Source organism: Notolepis coatsorum, assembly GCF_963971535.1.
Source record: "Notolepis coatsorum genome assembly, chromosome: 6".
NCBI classification, from domain to species: Eukaryota; Metazoa; Chordata; class Actinopteri; order Aulopiformes; family Paralepididae; genus Notolepis; species Notolepis coatsorum.
The window spans coordinates 95,593,934-95,615,514 of record NC_140170.1 but is presented as its reverse complement, the minus strand read 5'-3'; the positions used below and the strand labels follow the sequence as shown (position 1 = coordinate 95,615,514).

The following is a 21,581-nucleotide window of genomic DNA, read 5'->3' as shown; positions in this document are numbered from 1 at the left end:
AAAGTAAAATATTTTCAATATATCAAATGCAAAGTACATTTTTCTGGGGGGGATTATTACAGGCTAGGCATGTGTCAATGATTAGCAGCAACACAGATTTTGATGGATTTTTTGTAATGTCAGATTTAACACCAACTCTTTTCAGAAAAGTGGGAGTACATTACAAAAAATCTAAAAAATAAATGGTTATGATCAGGGCTGAAGTTGAATTAAAGATGTATGACTGTTTAGACTGCATTACTCTCTGTCACAGTGATCTCCTGGTTGTTCCCCACTTAGGTTATCTAACTATCGCGCCGCCGCAACCAGAAACACTGGCCTGGCCTGCTTCTAAGTTCAGTGGCCTGGAGATTTTTTTTTGCCTTTTTTTTTTGTAAATGTTTTCAAGTACCACCAGCAGTACCACCAATTACCACAAGTCGGTTTCTGCCTCTACAATATTGTTTATGTATATAAGATATATATTTCACGTCGTCTATTTACCTAACAGTATTTTATCATTCGCCTCTTTGCATATGTTCCATTCTTAACGCCGTAGGCGCGTGCGCATGCACCTGTAGACAGCGTGAGCGCATGCGCTGGGTTTTAGGACATGCCCGGGCATAGTGTGTGAGAGAAAAACGTTTGGCGCAGTTGTAAACAGACCACAACGTATCTTAACACTTTGATCGCCATGGTTAAATTCATAATTTACCATCCCTAGCCAGCTCTATTTGTCTATGGAGAAGTTCCCCTTCTTTGCAGGGCTATAACTTTTTAAATTCTATTGCTAAATTGACATTATTATGGCCCATTCAATGTCCTATATCCATTGTTCAGGGTGTAGCAACGTTATACTTTTTCATTCACATATTCATACTAAAATATGGTCTAAACTTTAAGTATAAGTATGGTTTTATCGTTTTCTGCAGCTTTCTCCAGAACTTGATTTATAGCCCCAAATGCATTATATTGATGATCAAATACAGTTTGGTAGCGATCGGTGCCAGATAAAAAAATTCAACTGGAGGTACTTCTAGAAGTTACTACGTATCATCTGATGTTGACCGGATGGGCGGGGGGTCGTTTATAATTCCGTGGGCAACGTTATATCATTGACCTAGTGTGGGTCATATGATCATCAGAGCAGTTTATATGGAACACGTTAGAAAATAACGCTGGATCTTACCGTATCTTCCTCGCGCCGTTGGACGATCAGCTTGGAGTAGACAGTTTTCGATTATGGGATGTTGATCTATTCTAGATGAACCATTTCCAGGTTGTATAATACTATATACGTCCAAATAACGTTGTTTATTGAGTTAGGGCGAGCGATTGATTATCCAGTGTGTCGAGATGGAGTCCGGCTAACGATCGCGAGTGCCCGGACGAAATATGGATGAGCACTTCCTGTTTGGCGCGTCACTTCCTGTTGGCCGATCTGCCGATCGGCCACCAGATGGCGCTCTTGAACCGTTAGAGAGTTGAGTGGAGATCAGCAGTATATCTCAGGTCCCCGGAGGAGAAATATGATTTCGATCACAGATTTTTGAAATATTGATATCAAAGACGTGTTAAGGCGTTCATGAGCTACGACATAGGCTTGTCACGCTACGATTACCCCATCCCACAGCTGAGGGAAAAGTACGACCACCTACGCCAACTGCCCATACCGCCTATCAGCGGCGCCACACCGACCCTACTCATTGGGTCCGACCACGCGGACCTCATTGTCCCTACTGACGCGGTCCACATCGGACCCAGAGGATGCCCAGCCGCGGTTAAGACCCGGCTGGTGTGGACGCTCCAGGGCCCCCTCTCCGGGCCTTCCAGCCGACCAACGTCCACACGCTGCCTTTACACCAAGGCGAGCGACACAGACCCCACTCTCCTACAGCACGTTGAGCGGTTATGGACGCTAGATGCGCTGCCATTCAAGAACGAACGGAAGATGGTTCGGTCCAAGGAGGACAAGTATGCCATCGCTCTGCTAGAGCAGAAGACTACTAGGGTCGAGGTCGACGGAGTGCTAAGGTACGCGACCCCACTCTTGAGGCGAGAAGGGATGCCCACTCTGCACGTGCCTAAGGGAGCGACGCACCACTACCTACATAGCACTGAGCGGCGCCTCGCCAAGAACCCCCAACAAGCGGCGATCTATCGCGCTGAGATCGAGAAGCTGGTAGCGGCCGGCCACATAAAGAAAATCGATGACCACGAGGCAGAAGGGACGACAGAGTCCTGGTACGTGCCCCACCACAAGGTCACACACAACGGAAAAAACCGCATTGTGTTCAATTGCAGTTATCAGATTGGACAGCAGAGCCTGAATAGCCTACTCCTGCCCGGTCCCACACTTGGACCCTCCCTCCTCGGCGTCCTGATACGTTTTCGTCAGGACAAAGTGGCCATCAGCGGCGACATCAAGGGGATGTTCTTACAAGTCCGGCTGATGGAGGAAGACAAGCCTTTACTGAGGTTTCTGTGGAGGGAGAGGCTCGACGACGAACAACCCTCGATATACCAATGGGAGGTACTCCCCTTCGGCACCACCTGCAGCCCGTGCTGCGCCATGTTCGCGTTACAGAAGCACGTGGCCGAAGACCCCGGAGCTGACGATGATGTCCGACCCAGCGTTGAACGATGTTTCTATGTGGACAACTGTCTACAGAGCGTATCCACACCAGAAGAAGCAGAGAGCATCATGATGAAGCTACGGGCTTCGCTAGCCAAAGGTGGATTCGACCTCCGACAGTGGGCCAGTAGCGACCCTCAAGTCCTCCGGCACCTCCCTCCAGAGACGAAGGCCGCTAGCAGCGAGACCTGGATGGTGCACACCCCAGGCGAAGCGCAAGAGATGATTCTGGGTCTCGTCTGGCGCTTTAAAACGGACTCGCTTCACTACCGGCACACGCCTCTGAGGACGGACCAGGAGGCGTCCACGACTAGACTGACCACTCGGCGGAGTGTGTACCGAACACTCGCCAGCCAGTACGACCCTATGGGGTGCATTCTCCTTTACACCACCCGGGCGAAGATGCTGGTGAGAGAACTGTGGGCCAAGGAGCAGGGCTGGGATGACCCCATACCCGAGCACCTAGCCACCACATGGAGAGAGTGGGAGGATGAACTTGTCTTACTCCGCGAGGTTGCCATCCTGCGGAGTTACTTCCCTCCTACCGTGCGCTTGGAGATGTGTCAGATAGACCTGCACGTCTTCAGCGACGCCTCGGAAGTGGCGTACGGATCAGTGGCCTACCTGAGAGCTCAAGAAGAGGGAGGAGAAGTCCACGTAGCCTTTGTCCTGGCCCGTGTCTTGCCAGCTCTATTTGTCTATGGAGAAGTTCCCCTTCTTTGCAGGGCTATAACTTTTTAAATTCTATTGCTAGATTGCCATTATTAGGGCCCATTCAAGGTCCTATATGTATTGTTCATGGTGTAGCAACGTTAAACTTTTTCATTCACATATTCATACTAAAATATGGTCTAAAGTATACGTATGTTTTCATCTCTTTCTGCAGCTTTCTCCAGAACGTGATTTATAGCCCCAAATGCATTATATTGATGATGAAATACAGTTTGATAGCAATCAGCGCGATATAAAAAATTCCAACTGGAAGTACTTCTGGAAGTTACTACACGTCATCTGATGTTGACCGGATGGGCGAGGGGGCGTTTATAATTCCGTGGGCAGCGTTATACCATTCATCTAATGTGGGTCATATGTTCATCAGATCAGTTAGTATCGAACACGGAAATATTACACGCTAAAACTCACCCCAGTCTCCGCGGGCCGTTGGGCGATCAGCGTGGGGTAGACAGTTTTCCATTATGGGATGTAAAAATACCCAGTCCATTTCCAGGTTGTATAATGGTATATACGTCCAAATCATGTTGTTTATCGAGTTATTGGCAACGGATCGCTATGTATTGTGTCAAGATGGAGTCGCGGGAGATATAGAGAGTGGCCGGAAGTAATATGGGTGATCAGCACTTCATCCACATCACTTCCTGTTTGGCGCTTCTGCCGATCGGCCACCAGATGGCGCTCTTGAACCGCTAGAGGATTGAGATGAGCTCAGAACTGTGTGTGAAGGCTGCGGATGGAAAATATGATTCCGATCACAGATTTTTGAAATATTGATATCAAAGACGAGTTACGGCGTCCTCTGCAACTTGAGCATGGCTAGGAAAGACGCCTAAACACGTTTTCGGCACTTAAAGTGTTAAGAGAGAGCTGGTCGGTTAGTTAGATACAACAACAATATTGTCGAGCCACCATTGGAAGAGCAGAGTGACATGGTTTGAGAGAAGTGAAGTAAATAATAATTTCTATAGATTTACAGACGGGCAAATAAGAAAGGAACGTTGAGAGACTTTGGGCTGAACCCAGCGGCGTTCTGGATTCAACTAACTACTACTGACTACATGCGGGTTAGCCTTAGCATAAAAGGGCTAACTAGCTAGTGACCATGCCATCGGGCGTTTGGAATATTAGCTATTAAACCTGCCATCGGGCGTTTGGAATACAGGAACCAGGTCCGTACGAGACCCCCTATCCAGCGACGACAGGATTATACCACGTTGGTCTGCAGCTCTCTGGAGTAGGAACTCCAGAGAATATCGTCTCCATCCTTCTCTTGCTTCCCCCGTGCTGTTCACTCCGTCTCCCTCCATTCAGAGCTCCAACGGTCGGGTACCAGTAGTTTAGGAACTATACTTACCTCGGACATTGTTGCATTGACATTATAGTAGTAACCTGAGATCTGTGATATGTATGTTTGACTTTAATATTAAAGTGATTATTGGAACTTGGTATCACTGTCCCCTCGCAGTTAATAGTGTCCGCCATTTTGTGTACATTTAATGTCTGGCTAATTAATATTTAGTAGTGGTCGAACCCATCCTTTAAATACAGTCAGGGTCATGTAGCCCCTTAGCTACACTCTATATACTGATGATCCTCCTCTACCAGCATGACCAACCTCTATACTGATGATCCTCCTCTACCATGTCAGCATGACCAACCTCTCTATATAGGGGAGAGTGGGGTGAGTAGTTCCACTGTTTACTTAAAGTACCTTTAAAGCAAGGGGATTACAGTAATGCCCCCAACTAAAATATGTACATATCGTTTAGGATGTTGTGCATCCCTGGGGACAATCACTTTGGATCTTAAATAAACTGTTTCAGAAATATAGTTTTAGAAAAAAAAGTGGTTTTGTGGCACAACTTGTCCCCGGTGCGGGGTAAGTTGTGACATTAGAGAGAATACACTGCGGTAAATTGTGCCATTGATAATTTTACGTAAAACAGATCATTTTAATCTCAAAAGCGGTAAAAGCATCCTGCAGATCTTCATCTCCTTTCCAACCTGACGTATAGTCTTCCCCTGTTGTGATAGTTTTTAGTTCATTGATCTAGTAATATTTGATGTCAATATCCTATGTATCTGTGCACCTATTGTGTCCCCCATGATGCAAGCTGTGGCCTGGGCGTCTCTCAGTCTGACCTGCTGACCTCTAGCTGTAGGCTCCTTCCACACACACCCATTAACACACACAGGGCTCCCTGTACATCCTGATCATGCGCCTCACGCACACTCCTCTTCTGACACGCACACACACTCACGTACACACGCGCACCATCTCCCCCACCCAGCTGTCGCGCCTGTGATTTGTGGAGATGTTGTTCGAGAATAGGGGTCTTCTCCATCTGGAACCCATTAGCCCCCCTTCTGAAACAAGCACACACACCGACTAGCACACACACCTACATACACACACAAATACATACACACATACACCCCTCCCCTCCTCCTCTGTATAAATGTCATGTAATGTGGATATTCTGCCCTTCTTCTACTGGTGTGCGAGGAGCTGAGCCCGTGCGGGGTGACTGTTCTTCTTCTCTGTGTAATAAAAGCTCAGTTTGAAATACTCTGTGTTCCGCGAATCTTTTGGTCGACTGGTCCACTACCATATCAATTAAGAATTCACGAGGGACAGGTTATCCCTTTCAGTTGCACCTCTTTCACTGCTCTTTCCAACTTCTCAAGAGGAGTTGAAACCCTGTCTGTCTTCCGTTTGTATATCTGCGTGGCATGATGGATTTTGGTCTAAAATTAAGAATATCACATAGTTTTAGTGATCAAATGCAAGAATGCAATGTACAATAACAATACAATACAATAAAGTAATATATATAGTTAATAAAATAAGTTGGGGCAACTTAACAAAGAGAATATCTGGCACAAATCACCCCAAGCCTACCATTTTGAAAGAAATACATCCCCCAGCTGTTTTGAGCTAGCATCATGCTAACTGTATAGACTCATGGTGTAGCTTACTAAAGCACTAAAACATGTGTGAACTGTTTTCAAAGTTGTCTATAATTGTTCAAACACAGCAATAAAAAAACCTTGATCATACAAATTTTACTTTGGAGGGCAAAAAACAGTTTTTTGAACTTAAATGTGCTTACCTCTCAAGCCAGGTGTCTCCCTTCTCTGCAGGTTGAGTGAAATGGATGCCTCTTCAAAAATATGTTGTCACATGACCAACTTCTTCTATGGTTTTCTAGATAACAGGGGTGGAACTACATGCCCCTTGGCACTACTCACCCCACTCTCCCCTACTGATGATCCTCCTCTACCAGCATGACCAACCTCTCTATACTGGTGATCCTCCTCTACCAGCATGACCAACCTCTCCATATACTGATGATCCTCCTCTACCATGTCAGCATGACCAACCTTTATATACTGGTGATCCTCCTCTACCATGTCAGCATGACCAACCTCTATATACTGGTGATCCTCCTCTACCATGTCAGCATGACCAACCTCTATATACTGGTGATCCTCCTCTGCCATGTCAGCATGACCAACCTCTATATACTGAGGATCAACCTCTCCATATACCTCGACCACAGCACTGGCATGCATCGCAAGCTGATAAATGTGTCTGAACTGGCTGAGTCTCTGGGCCCTGAGTACTGCAGCACTCTGCTGGGATACTATGTATTTTCTGGGGAAGACTGTACCAGTGCCTTCAAAGGCAAGGGAAAGGTGAATCCCTTGAAGAAGTTGCAGAAGAACCCTAGGTTCCAGAAGGCTTTCAGTCAGCTTGGTGCATTATGGCTGGTGACAGATGAGCTCCAACAGGAGATGGAGTCCTTCACTTGCATTATGTATGGCCATGGTCAGATGAAGTCAGTTGATGCTGTGCGGGCCAAGATGCTGCAGAACATGGTGGGTCTTGATAAAAGTCCTGGATGCAAAATCCAAAGTAGACCTTGAACGCCTGCCTCCTCCCAAGGTCTGTCTCATCCCACATGTACAGCCAGTCAACTTCAGAGTTGCCTGCTACAAAAGAGCAGACCAGCCAATATTTGAGATGCCCAAACCCTATGATCAGGATATGGGCTGGGAGAAGATGATGGATGAGAGGGTATTAGAGCATGTCTGGACGATTGGACCCATCCTCCCTCCTTCTCTTGTTGAGGTACTGGCCCAGAAAGCGGAGTCAGAAGAGCAAGAAGTTCTTAATAAGGAGGCAGATTATGCAAAACATAAAGTGGATGAGGAGGATGGAGAGTACGAGTGTGATGAGGATGGAGATTGGAGAGATAGACTTTGACGATCTCTTTGATGATGATTAGTAGTTTAGGTTTTAATGTTGTGCCAACAGAGAAGATGTACTGTAATAGTACTTTGTTTGAACCTTAACAAAACATATTTCACTGGATTTCAAATTGTATATGAAAATGTGTTAATTTGTCTATGTAGGACAAATTAGTCTTTTCACATTAGTCTTCCACTTTTGTCCTTGTTTACACAAAATCTACAATAGTTAGGGCATAACAGCATGATACAATCTTTATTAACATTGTATTTCCTATATTAACCTCGAATTGATCTCATCTAATGGACTACATTTGAGTAAAGTGGGAAAATAGAGATGTGATCTAAACATTTGCAGATTCTTTTGCATTGTCTTGTCCTGAAATAGAATCAAGGTGTGTTTGAATCTTCAAAATAACAATTTTACTGAATTCATTGAGTCAATATTGTTTGGGGGAAATGTTTTAATTTGTCTCTATGTTGTTAACTTCAAAAGTTATGCTGTTTTCTTTTTCAGGTTTTCGTTCAGGATAGGTGTAATAAAGGGTTAAAAATAAACCCCATGGGACATTATTTCAACCTGTTACCTGTTAAAATCTTAAAATAGACACTTCAAGGATTAAGAAAAAACAGGTGCCAAAAATAAAATCCAGACCATGCAGGTGGACGGACCTATGTTTCCATCTAGACTACCAGTCATCTGGAAATTATCCAAATGAATTGCAGCCAGTGTTACTACGATAACGATCGCATGTGTACTTGCATGCCTCTGCCCTGGTATGATAAGTTAACATTTCCCATCTGACAACACTAATTGCAGCCAAGTTCAGTAAATCACCCAGTTAGCACCACTTTACAGGAGAAAATAAAATCCTTTCATGATACCTGTAATTATATAATTATTTATTATAAAAAGGGGTTAACAGTTAATATTTATTTACAGTATATATCATGCTATGACATAAAAAGCAAAAGGAAAAGTGATAACATACAGTGGACTCTAACATTGTAGTTAAGGCTTAAATGCATAAAATGTTAATTATTAATATGATAGCAAAATGAGTACTCGATACAAGATCGTCTTTACACAAAGATACTGGGTCTCCACGTTGTAACAAAACGCCCAAAAAGAGCAATTTCATCATTCCGTTTCAAAGGGCAAAAACATATCTTCTGAGAAGGTCAGAGAGTAACATTTTGGTCTTGCCATTATATATTTTCTTTTATTGTGCGTACACCTAATTTAAAGAAGAGTAGACAGAGTACAGCCAGCGCATCATAATTATTATGATGGATGGGGTGGGGGGACTATAGGGGCATATGAAATGATTACATTCTCAGGGAGTACTGACCAGCCTTTAGAAGATATTGATACTGTATATTACAAAAACAAATCTGTTGTAACTCTTGCACTATGGCAGCACTTAAGATTACCAAGGATCTTCTCACTTGCATCAAATGAATCACAGTTGTATGCTGAGATTCTGCATGATGTACAGAATAGTAATACTGGAATGTAACATTAGCCATTGGAAAGAAGTTGTTAAAAAAAAGTTTTTTTACTAAGTGTCTTGGAGTGATTCAAACTAGTCAGCCATGTCTAGAATGGATATCTACGATTTCTTTGGACTCAGTATTTGTATTATCACTACATGGCAGTGCTTATAATTTAGGTGAGCCCAAACATTTAGGAAACTTGGTTCAACAAATACCATCTCTGAATTACATCTTGGGGCTCTTGAAGATTGCCTTGAGCAATATTTCATAATACAACAAAACAAAACAAAAATACAGGAAAAACTATTAAACCAAAATATTGACACTTCAAATCACATGTATGTGTGCATTCTGTCTAGACAGACTTGATTAACAAATGTTGCAAACATCGACAAAGTGGCACAAAACTGCATGAATACAATTGATATAAGCATTCATCTTTATGGTCACTTGACCTAGCTAAGGAAGACAAGTTTTCCAATGCAAACATGTTTTTGCAAAGGCCAGAGTAAATAAAGAAATACGGCCATATAAAAAGCCAGAGTGATCCTTTAGAACACAAAGAAAATAACATTTAACATGTAGCTGCCTGGAGCAATACCTTTTCTTTCTGTGTAATTTGACCAAAAAAATTTGGCCTATTTTTTTCAGGCCTGAAAGTGCTGTAAAAATCATCTTTGGACGTCCCCAATAATACCATCTAACAGCAAGAAGAGGAAAAGAGGAAATACTTGTTAAAAAAAAAAAAACACAGTCCCTCTTTACAAAATACACGTACAATCTGACACTTTTTGGAGCCCATTCATGAAAAATAATAATCTATCAGTAGGGAGTGAATGAAAGAGGAGATCTCTGTTGGCAGAGTAAACAAGGAGAGAGGAGGAGATCTCTGTTGGCAGAGTAAACAAGGAGAGAGAGGAGGATATCTCTGTTGGCAGAGTAAACAAGGAGAGAGGAGGAGATCTCTGTTGGCAGAGTAAACAAGGAGAGAGGAGGAGATCTCTGTTGGCAGAGTAAACAAGGAGAGAGAGGAGGATATCTCTGTTGGCAGAGTAAACAAGGAGAGAGGAGATCTCTGTTGGCAGAGTAAACAAGGAGAGAGAGGAGGATATCTCTGATGGCAGAGTAAACAAGGAGAGAGGAGATCTCTGTTGGCAAAGTAAACAAGGAGAGAGGAGGAGATCTCTGATGGCAGAGTAAACAAGGAGAGAGGAGGATATCTCTGTTGGCAGAGTAAACAAGGAGAGAGAGGAGGATATCTCTGTTGGCAGAGTAAACAAGGAGAGAGGAGGAGATCTCTGATGGCAGAGTAAACAAGGAGAGAGAGGAGGAGGAGGAGATCTCTGATGGCAGAGTAAACAAGGAGAGAGAGGAGGAGGAGGAGATCTCTGATGGCAGAGTAAACAAGGAGAGAGAGGAGGAGGAGATATCTGCTGGCAGAGTAAACAAGGAGAGAGAGGAGGAGGAGATATCTGATGGAAGAGTAAACAAGGAGATAGGAGGACATCTCTGATGGCAGAGTAAACAAGGAGAGAGGAGGAGATCTCTGTTGTCAGAGTAAACCAGGAGAGAGGAGGAGATCTCTGATGGCAGAGTAAACCAGGAGAGAGAGGAGGATATCTCTGTTGGCAGAGTAAACAAGGAGAGAGAGGAGGATATCTATTGGCAGAGTAAACAAGGAGAGAGATGATGAGGAGATCTCTGATGGCAGAGTAAAGGAAGAGAGGAGGAAATCTCTGATGGCAGAATAGAGGAAGAGAGGAGGAGATATCTGATGGCAGAATAGAGGAAGAGAGAGGAGGAGGAGATTTCTGATGGAGGAGGAGATTTCTGATGGCAGAGTAGAGGAAGGGAGAGGATATCTCTGATGGCAGAATAGAGGAAGAGAGAGGAGGAGGAGATTTCTGATGGTAGAGTAGAGGAATAGAGAGGAGGAGGAGATTTCTGATGGCAGAGTAGAGGAAGGGAGAGGATATCTCTGATGGCAGAGTAGAGGAAGAGAGAGGAGGAGGAGATTTCTGATGGCAGAGTAGAGGAAGGGAGAGGATATCTCTGATGGCAGAGTAGAGGAAGAGAGAGGAGGAGGAGAGCTCTGATGGCAGAGTAGAGGAAGAGAGAGGAGGAGGAGATTTCTGATGGCAGAGTAGCAGAAGAGAGAGAGGAGGTCAGATGAGGGAGATGCGTATAGGGATGCTGGGGGAGTCTGTCCTCTGCTGCGGTGAGTGATGATGCGTCACCAGATGTTCCACCACTGTGTGTTTGGACATGTGCTTCATAAGGTAGGTTTCCTGGAGAAAGACAGAGAGGTTCAGTCACTCAAAAAACACCTTCAGAGACAAACCACTGTAGCTAATGAGATTCAGCAAGTTTTAAAACGTCATCCATTTAAGAAATACAGTGATAAAGGAAGGCAACATGAATGTAATTGTAGTCATGCATGTCAAATGTATAAATGTCAGCGCTCTCTGTTGGCTCTCAACCTCCCCCCGTCACTGATCGTGTTTTCTAAAATACTGGCCGAGGGTTGATTGATTGAAACACGTCATTTGATGTAGTGAATCCTGAAATCCGTGCTGAACGGCTACACAAAAAAATACGTTAAATGTACGTTATTGTCATCGCGTTGTTGCCTTCCTTTCAAATCAGTTTGTTTCCCCACAGCCCTCAACTGAGAGCAATGACTTTGGGCTTCCCCACTTACTGAGGTGTAGGCCCGTCCGCACATACTGCAGCAGTAGGCCTTGGCATTTTTGATGGCGTGCACGGACAGGTGGATCTGCAGGGAGGCGGAGTCTGAGTAGGCACGGTAACAGTTGGAACACTTGTAGGGCTTGTCTTTGTTGTGCTGCCTCTGGTGAGACTGAAGAGAGACAGAAGAACATCTCTGCAGAGACTTTGTACTCTTTGGTTCCCTCCTGAAATCCCCATTGAAGTGCAGACTGCCCTCGACAACATGAGTTAATACAAGAACGCCCAACAAGGAACCATAAAATACGTGTCAGAGAATGTTCTGTGTGTGTAGTATGACCAAATTAGGATATGTTGTCTCTGGGCAAAATTAAGATGTTTTGACATAAATGAAGACTATACTTATATTTCAAACTAGGGATGCTCGATATTGGCTTTTTTACCGATACCGATATTGTCCAACTCTTAATTTCCGATACCGATATCAACCGATACCGATATATGCAGGGTTCCCCCCCCCCCCCCCAAAAACTGAATAATTTCAGGTAACTAATTATTTCACTGTTTCATTGTTATTTTTTTTTTTTTTTTTTTTATCGATACCGATATTTTCCGATATCACATTTTACTGCCGATTTACGGTCGGCCGATAATATCAGACATCCCTATTTCAAACCAATGATAGTCATTTCCAAACCTGTATTCTTACTCATAAACTGTATCAATAATGAATGTACTTTGAGAATATTGCTGCTCTATTGTCTGCTCTGTGTATACATTTAGATTATTGTCCTGGTACCAAAATAAACCTTTACATTTCTGTACTCTTGACCTTTGTGTAAAATTCTTTATTTACTCAAAGTAACAGGAGAGATTCCAACCACATGGCACATGCGTAGCAGCTGGTTTAAATGGGAAAAGGGCATTTCTTCAATCACAAAATGGTCCTTTTTGACCAATGTAACTGTCGACTTGTTCTGTGTTGCAAGTAATTTACCAGTAGGCCTAACTTCAAATATGAAGGAAAAACAATGTATGACAGATTCTTATGGATGACTCCCCATTAGGGGTCTGGTCTCGTTAGTCCCTGTTATCAAGATGGCGACAGTGTGAATTCTTTAGACAGACTAAAGTGCACAGTGCTTTCTCCCATCACTCCGAATAGGAGTGGAAAGTGGGTGGGGAGTTAAGACAGTTGCTACGGACACCGCTCGGCATCTCTGGATGGTCACATACATTCATTTGCATTGAGAAATCACTCAAACAAAAGCGGTGGAAGGGATGGAGAAGATGAAGGGTGGCGGTTTTCTCCCATGATGGTGGTGATATTTTCTGTGGCAGCTTTTCACATGGCAAGGCTTCCAAACCATCTTATATAACCCAAAGATCCTGCGAAGGGAGACTCTTATTATCAACGCACCTACCCTGCAAAGAGACTCTTATTATCAACGCACCTACCCTGCAAAGAGACTCTTATTATCAACGCACCTACCCTGCAAAGAGACTCTTATCAACGCACCTACCCTGCAAAGACTCTTATTATCAACGCACCTACCCTGCGAAGACTCTTATTATCAACGCACCTACCTACCCTGCGAAGACTCTTATTATCAATGCACCTACCTACCCTGCGAAGACTCTTATTATCAACGCACCTACCTACCCTGCAAAGACTCTTATTATCAACGCACCTACCTACCCTGCGAAGACTCTTATTATCAACGCACCTACCCTGCGAAGACTCTTATTATCAACGCACCTACCTACCCTGCGAAGACTCTTATCAACGCACCTACCCTGCGAAGACTCTTATTATCAACGCACCTACCTACCCTGCGAAGACTCTTATTATCAACGCACCTACCCTGCGAAGACTCTTATTATCAACGCACCTACCTACCCTGCGAAGACTCTTATTATCAACGCACCTACCCTGCGAAGACTCTTATTATCAACGCACCTACCCTGCGAAGACTCTTATTATCAACACACCTACCCTGCGAAGACTCTTATTATCAACGCACCTACCCTGCGAAGACTCTTATTATCAACACACCTACCCTGCAAAGAGACTCTTATTATCAACGCACCTACCCTATGAAGAGAGACTCTTATTATCAACGCACCTACTGTAAAACCTCCAGACAATCTTCTACTAATGATATTCCATTTTCTAAAAGAGTTGATTCTGTCAATAGGCGATTCTTTTCTACATTTGATCTGTTAGCTAGAACATGTGTGCAGCATAGGTTACCATGGCGATTCACTCTAAAAAGTTAACCACCGCTGTGACGCTGACAAACGTCAGAGGTCAAACGTTCTGTCGTAATGTCCATCTGGTACACGACAAAATGTATTCTTTTTCACATGTTGAACGATGTTGTTGATGCCATAGTATTGTCTCCATAGCTATAATATAGAATATAGATATAGCCCTGCAAACACCGCCACGCATCCCTATCTCTTAGAGCGGTGGCGCAGTAGGAACAAAGATGGCTAGACCCGGTGGCGCTGAAAGAGTTAAAGACGAGCAAACAACAAGGTTTTTGCATCCAAATGTTGCCCCAAGTCTCGTCTACAACCGTGTGGAATTGGATTATTCTTTCCGTTTGGGACTTTTTCCACAGAGGTGGAATATGCCATTTAAATAAATATTAGCTCTACCACAGATTAAAATATATATATTTTCGGTAACAGCAGTAAAACATTTTACCTCCCTACAGCTCCCCCCTGGGAGAGTACCAACAGAACTCTACCCCCCCCCCCCCCCCCACCTGCTCAAAGCAGCCTAGCTATCAGTCTGTTCCAATAACAAATCATACTTTCCTGTTTTCACTACTACCCGACTCAAGAAGAAATACTCAACACGTTCTGTAACACCCAGTAACCTCAGCCCAGTCAGACAAAACCGGAAAGGGGGAGGGGTTGCCGCTATTTTATCTACATCATTTGTATGTAATGACATTGACATGGGTGATGAATTTATATCATTTGAATATCTTACTATTGAGCTCAAAGCTGAACTGTCTTTGCTCATCACATTATACCGACCACCAAAATACTCATCAGTATTTCTGCTGGAATTATCAGAGCTAATCTCAGTTGGTATCATTAGATGTGAAAGATTAATCATACATGAAGATCTGAATATTCATATAAATAAGAAGAACGGCCCCAAGGCTATTGAGTTGATCAACCTACTGGACAGCTTTGAACTAATACAACATGTAAACAAACCCACTCACCAACATGGTAACACCCTAGACTTGATAAAGTATCAGTAATTGAAACCAAAAACGAATAAAACTTTAAGTAGACGTACTTATAGCTGTTGTTCTGTAAAGTAATTCAGAACTGTAATTGTTCTATAATGTACCTTAGAACGGGGGAAAATACCTATGGCTCTGACAGTACTAAAACATCTAAAATACTGCTTTTGTATTTTTTCTTTTTGTATTGTGTAAACATCTAAAATACTGGGTTGACATGTCCATTTTATGTGTGTATGACAATTTCTTGACTGTCTATTTTGCTGCGGTCATATTTAATGCTAATTGTATGCCTAATTTTTATGTCTACACTTTATGCATTGTTCTTGATCTGCCCATTTTGTGCTCATTTTATGTATTTCTTTTTACTACTGTAAAGCACTTTGAGCTGCAATTCTTGTATGAAAGGTGCTATACAAATACAGTTTATTAGCGAGCGAGTGCCTATGTCCAATTGTTTTCTTTTTGTTTTGTGTTTTTTTTCTCTCCATTTTTCATGTTATTATTATTACTACTGTTATTGTCATGTGAAGTCCTGTCTATTATTGTTGTTTATTATTATTATTACTGTACTGTGTTGTGTCTTGTTATATATATATTTTTTTTTAAAGCAATAAAAATATTTGATAAAAAAATAACAAATACAGTTTATTATTATTATAATTATTACTAACCCCATAATTTAGCTTTGTATTATACCCCCCAGGTATGCAAGGGCATTAAACGCCCCTGTGGAGACACCCCTAAGCTCCTTTTTCTTTGGCAAAAATGTGTTGTCATTTCCCATTTACTGAAAACATTTGTGAGCGGTTTGGAAACAGAATGGTCAGTTGCCCAACAAAAGCTTCAGTAAATGCCCTAATGACACAATAGAGGCTTTGCACTGCATTTTTGTGTAGTACTTTTTCTTCCAGCATGGATGCCTGTAACTACTGGTAACCACTTTCAAAATAAAATGCCTAATTTATGTAGGTAAAAACACTGGGAAAGCATGATATTACCATTCTGTGACTTATTCACAAGATCAGTAATAAGACACCAAATGATTACACATTAACAAATCGTTTTTGCTGATATATTTCTAATAAATCAACACATAGTAACCAGTGTTTTGCACATGGAAACCATTGTCTCTTGCATTGCCTTATACAAAATAATGGTTGCTGTTACAGGCAGCCATGCTGGATGAGAGGGAAAGAGCTACATTAACATTCTGTCAAGGCCTCTCTTCCATCCCACAAATGAATAACTGTGGGTTAGTGTAGGGTAGAGAAAAGAGAGTGAGTCTCAAATGGTTACCTGCAGATTAGAGAGCTGAGTGAAGGCCTTTTCACATCCTAGACTGGCACATTTATATGGCCGGTCGCCCGTGTGGATTCTGAAACAAATAAAAGAGTCAAACTTCAGCCCATTGAAAAGGTTTTCAAGTCAGAAACGTCAGAGCTCAAAGAGACCAAAAAGGGAATTTTTAAGCAATGTGTCAAACCATATTGAGGACTCATCCTCTGCTCAAAAGCATAGGATTCTGACTGACATCGTTTGGCAAGCTTGAGAATCTCTGTTACTTGGGACTCCTTTCCAAGATAACATGTGTTGACAGTCTATGTAAAGAAAATACACATCATCCTAATAGGTTACATCACGTTTCACCACTGCTTCGTCTTATTTTATTTTATGTGAACCATTAGAACAGCAATGTCACTAACTCACTCAGTCCTTCACTCACTCACAGTTAGCCACTCTGCCTCTAGTGGCGGCTCACAGAAGACCTGTTCAACCCATGTTGGCATCTATGGATCGACACTGAGTTTCCTTGTTAGAGTCTGGACAGCTCTACTGCCAGCCCCTCTTGTTCTCTTGTTAGAGTCTGGACAGCTCTACTGCCAGCCCCTCTTGTTAGAGTCTGGACAGCTCTACTGCCAGCCCCTCTTGTTAGAGTCTGGACAGCTCTACTGCCAGCCCCTCTTGTTAGAGTCTGGACAGCTCTACTGCCAGCCCCTCTTGTTAGAGTCTGGACAGCTCTACTGCCAGCCCCTCTTGTTAGAGTCTGGACAGCTCTACTGCCAGCCCCTCTTGTTAGAGTCTGGACAGCTCTACTGCCAGCCCCTCTTGTTAGAGTCTGGACAGCTCTACTGCCAGCCCCTCTTGTTAGAGTCTGGACAGCTCTACTGCCAGCCCCTCTTGTTAGAGTCTGGGCTCTACTTCCAGCCCCTCTTGTTATCGAATCTAACTTGAACCATTCACACGTGAATTCTAAATGCAAATCAACCACATGATAAATGTTCAGGTTGCGAGTCCCACTCCTAATTCATGAAATGCTTTACATGTTCATAAATTAGTTGGATAGTCCATGGGCAAACATGCATAGTCTGATGCCCTACGGGACTACAAGGCTAAAGATGCCAAGACAAGACAATGCCTATCTATTATGTTCATGTTCTGGCCCGTCTCATTCCTGTGAAGCAGCTATAATTTCTTTTCTATTTGCAAACACTAATAAATGACTGGCTGACATTAAACTTTCACTTCTCAAAGCTTCTGGGTTTGTTTCCTTTCTAACAGCTCATCATGAGTAAGCGGTTCTATTAGGGATGGACATTTCCTGTGTTGTAACTTGTACATGTGTAACTACAGAGGGTAGTACGAGGCACTTTTTAGAGGTCAATGGAGGTTGTGGAGGTCAATGGAGAAAATCATGAATGATGAGTCTTTAACCATAAACATACATTTGGTTTTCATTCTCAGACACTATTTGGTTTTCATTATCAGACACTATTTGGTTTTCATTCTCACACTATTTGGCTTTCATTCTCACAATATTTGGCTTCATGGAACGGTTTACACTGCACTTTAAAACTCATTAGTATCCCTTGGTCAGTCTAAATATTTAAACAGCCAACCATTTTACCACAGTCTGCAGTTGTTTTTAATTATTTCAAATGTTAAATTGATTGACTTTCTGTTTCTACACCATTTTTAGTATTTATCTCGTGCTGTATTTTTTGACGTCATTGTAAATGTGAGCTCGCTCTCGATGATCCTTCAAGAGATTCTTCCATTTGCTCAGATTTGTTGAGGGGCGCTTTATAGAGTGTGTTTTTCCCACAGTGCAACCAAGGGCATCAAGTGGCGTTTTCAGGTCAGACCATCCATCACTCAGTCATGGAGGCTTCATGAGATTACCTCTAGAGGGCGCATTGAAATCAATGGAATTGAAAACCGGGCCTGTACAGGATCTGAGTTTGTTTTTCATCACATTCTACAACTTCCAAAAATGACTCATTGTGTGTCTGAGTTATTAATTAGTGAACTTCAATTTCAATTCAACAGTAATGAGTAATGACTATACTCATTCATAAAATACCTCCTCGAAGTATGTTGCATATTGTTCTACAAAAGGATTTCAAGATGCACTTAATGGGGGATTTATTTTGTCTATGCAAATGTCGTTAAGTACTTCACTAGTCGAGTAGGTAGTAATGAAATTAGTACTTCAATTACTCATGCCTATCCCTATCCAGGCCCTGAGATTTCAAGGGAAAACTAGATCATCATCATAATCCTTATCACCATCACCATCATCATCATCATCCTGCTACTATGTTAAATTACAGAAGGCGCTCTTTTCACTCAGGTTTCCTATACATTTTCTCCATTGACCTCTAAAAAGTGCCTCGTACTACCCTCTGTAGTTACACATGTACAAGTTACAACACAGGAAATGTCCATCCCTAATAGAACCGCTTACTCATTTATCCCCAGGCAGGGATACTATAAGATATAAGAGTTGCAAAAGGTATCATCAACTTATTATCAGTATTCATCAACCTACAGTACCGATGTGTAAAGCAGAAATACAATACTTTCTGACTATGTACATAACTCTGTTAACTCAATACCCATACCCAAGTAAAGTTGGGTTAACTCGCCGACGCTCGAGCGCCAAACCCGAGAAAAGTCGGGTTTTCATCCTTATTTCTTTTATTCGATATTTCCATTCATTATCCATCCAGGGAGCCTGGTGTTATCATAGGGAATGAGTCTGAGATAGCAAAAGTGCAATACTGGCCGCAGGCGGCGGTATCGAGCACCCTTTGAAACCTTGTGTCTTGGGCTGTGCATCGATTATATGGGTCCGGGTCGCGTGAATACTTTACCCAAGGCAGTTGTCCTTCCGCGTTCGGTTTGCGCGCCCTGATTGGCCTCTCTAACTATCACTCAACTTCCTCCAATTTCCTCACCGCCCAATCGCGTTAGCCCTACTACTCGCTCAATATCACTTCAGTTCCACAGCCCCATTTCCTCGTATTGTTGCTCCGCCGTAACTAAAACTAACTATCACTCAACTTCCTCCCATTTCCTCATATTGTTGCTCCTCCGCCGTGCATCATATACTAAAACTAACTATCACTCAACTTAACTGGAATATGTTGTTAAACTAACTATCACTCAATTTAACTGGAATATGTTGTTTCTTTACACATGTTGGATTATGTAATTGGTTTGTCATGACAAACCAATAAAAAATCGTGAATTTTACTATCACTCAAGCTCCGTATTATTTTCGCCTCTCTATTAACGTAACGCGCTATTCATACCAATCTACATCACATCAATATAAATAACGTATTGTTTTCTTCTCTCACATCAATATAAATAACGTATTGTTTTCATCTCTCTATTAACGTAACACGCTATTCATATCAATCGACATCACATCAACGCAGCCTCCTCCAATGTACAGTTTCTACGTCAAATCTATTCATATCAATCGACATCACATCAACCCAGCCTCCTCCAATGTACAGTTTCTACGTCAAATGTATATACACTCTTTTTCTGGACACTTTTTGGATCACAAACAGTACTGTATTTGCAAATCTGGTATGTCATAAATGTATAGATGTAGCAGTACTGTCTATCTGTATGTCGTGTGTGTTATGATGAATTGAAAATGGGGGACCTTGATGTAAACAAGACAAAAGTCTTTCTCTGGTCTGCATCCCCTTAACAATTGTATGTATTGAGCTGTACTGTACTGTACCCATTCTGCAATCTGTTAATAAACGTTTCAATCAATCAATCAATCAATATAAATAACGTATTGTTTTCATCTCTATATTAACGTTAGGCTGTAAAAATCTGTTCTATAGGCTATATTTAGTCTAGTTTATTAGCCATAAAGAATTTAAAAATACTTTGATTAGTCTACATCAATAGCACATTGTCAAGGTTGACAGAATAAAGTCAAGGAATAATAAGGCGCTTGAGTGATAGTAAAATTCGCGATTTTTTATTGGTTTGTCATGACAAACCAATTACACAATCCAACATATGTGTAAAGAAACAACATATTCCAGTTAACGGTATATTTTTTTAATGATTCGTTACGGCGAAATCAATACTTCCATTTGTATAAATTGGATAGTATTCCTCCATAGTATTCCTCCGTGCAGCGATAGTAGGGCTAACGCGATTGGGCGCTGAGGGGCCAATCAGGGCGTGCAAACCGAACGCGGAAGGACAACTGCCTTGGGTAAAATATTCATGCGTCTGGGTCGGCTATTTTTCTCCGGGCAAGATGAGCGGTTATAACGCTCGGATTGAGAAGAATCAAATACTCCCGATCCATGTTGTGTGGTGGATTACGTTGGCAACACGATGGACATCAATACTTGGAATGGCGATCAGATCATTGGAATATTCATCAAAAAACTACCCCCCCCCCCCCCTTTCATGCATCCATGATGGAACATAATACCTATCATATGCATTCGATTTTTTTATTGTAGCTTGTGTAGGGATGAAACACCAATGCATTTAGTATAATACACGTTGCGGGCTATTACCAGCCTCCCAGGAATTACCCTAGACCACTCTAAAACCTTATCCTTATACTTACTTATATTCACCACGGTATAAAACAGGAATGTATGGATATTGAACAATAGATACTCGATGTCAAATGGGCCATAGTATTGTATCCATAGCTATAATATAGAATATAGTTATAGCCCTGGAAACACCGCCACGTATTCCTATACTTTTTCTTTTTTTTTCTTTCTGATTTTTCTCTGATTTTCTCCCCGTCCCAATTAGTCGTTGTGCCAATTCCCCCCCTCCCCTACCTGGCGCTGTATGCATGTTCTCCTACGAGTCGGTACAAGGGCGTCCCGAGTAGATCGCACGCTTCCCCCGAGACGTGCCCCGACAGCCAGTGACGTCTTTTCACTTGGCAGCGAGGGCTCTCATTGGTGAAGTGTAACGCGTGGGAGGGCACGCTATCTCCACCAAGTCCTGCCCCGCTTAGCAAGCGCCGAGACCTGACCTGTAGGCGTCGGTGTCCACAACGCCAGATTCCCAACCGCCAGCTTTCCCACCCTCTAATACTACCAATTGTATTAGTGTGAACGGCCAGCCAAGCTGGTGACAACGCCGGGAGCTGGATTCGAACACGCGAATCCAGCATCTCCGGCGTTGGTGACGAACGCAATCTCCGCTACGCCACCTGACCGCCCCCAGAG

At 42.6% G+C, this 21,581-nt stretch overlaps 1 protein-coding gene across 7 annotated transcripts in view; it reads right to left on the bottom strand.

Moving 5' to 3' along the window:
* Positions 1-8,497: 8,497 nt before the first annotated feature.
* The window catches only part of znf362a (zinc finger protein 362a), a 29,568-nt gene continuing 16,484 nt past the window's right edge, over positions 8,498-21,581 (bottom strand). For all 7 annotated transcript variants that reach the window (XM_084316271.1, XM_084316274.1, XM_084316272.1 and 4 more), the window contains 3 exons: positions 16,357-16,435; positions 11,802-11,960; positions 8,498-11,388 (listed from right to left, as the gene is read on the bottom strand). In XM_084316271.1, coding sequence (XP_084172397.1) covers positions 11,266-11,388; positions 11,802-11,960; positions 16,357-16,435 — 361 coding nt within the window. In that variant the 3' untranslated portion in view covers positions 8,498-11,265. The remainder of the gene's footprint in view (positions 11,389-11,801; positions 11,961-16,356; positions 16,436-21,581) is intronic.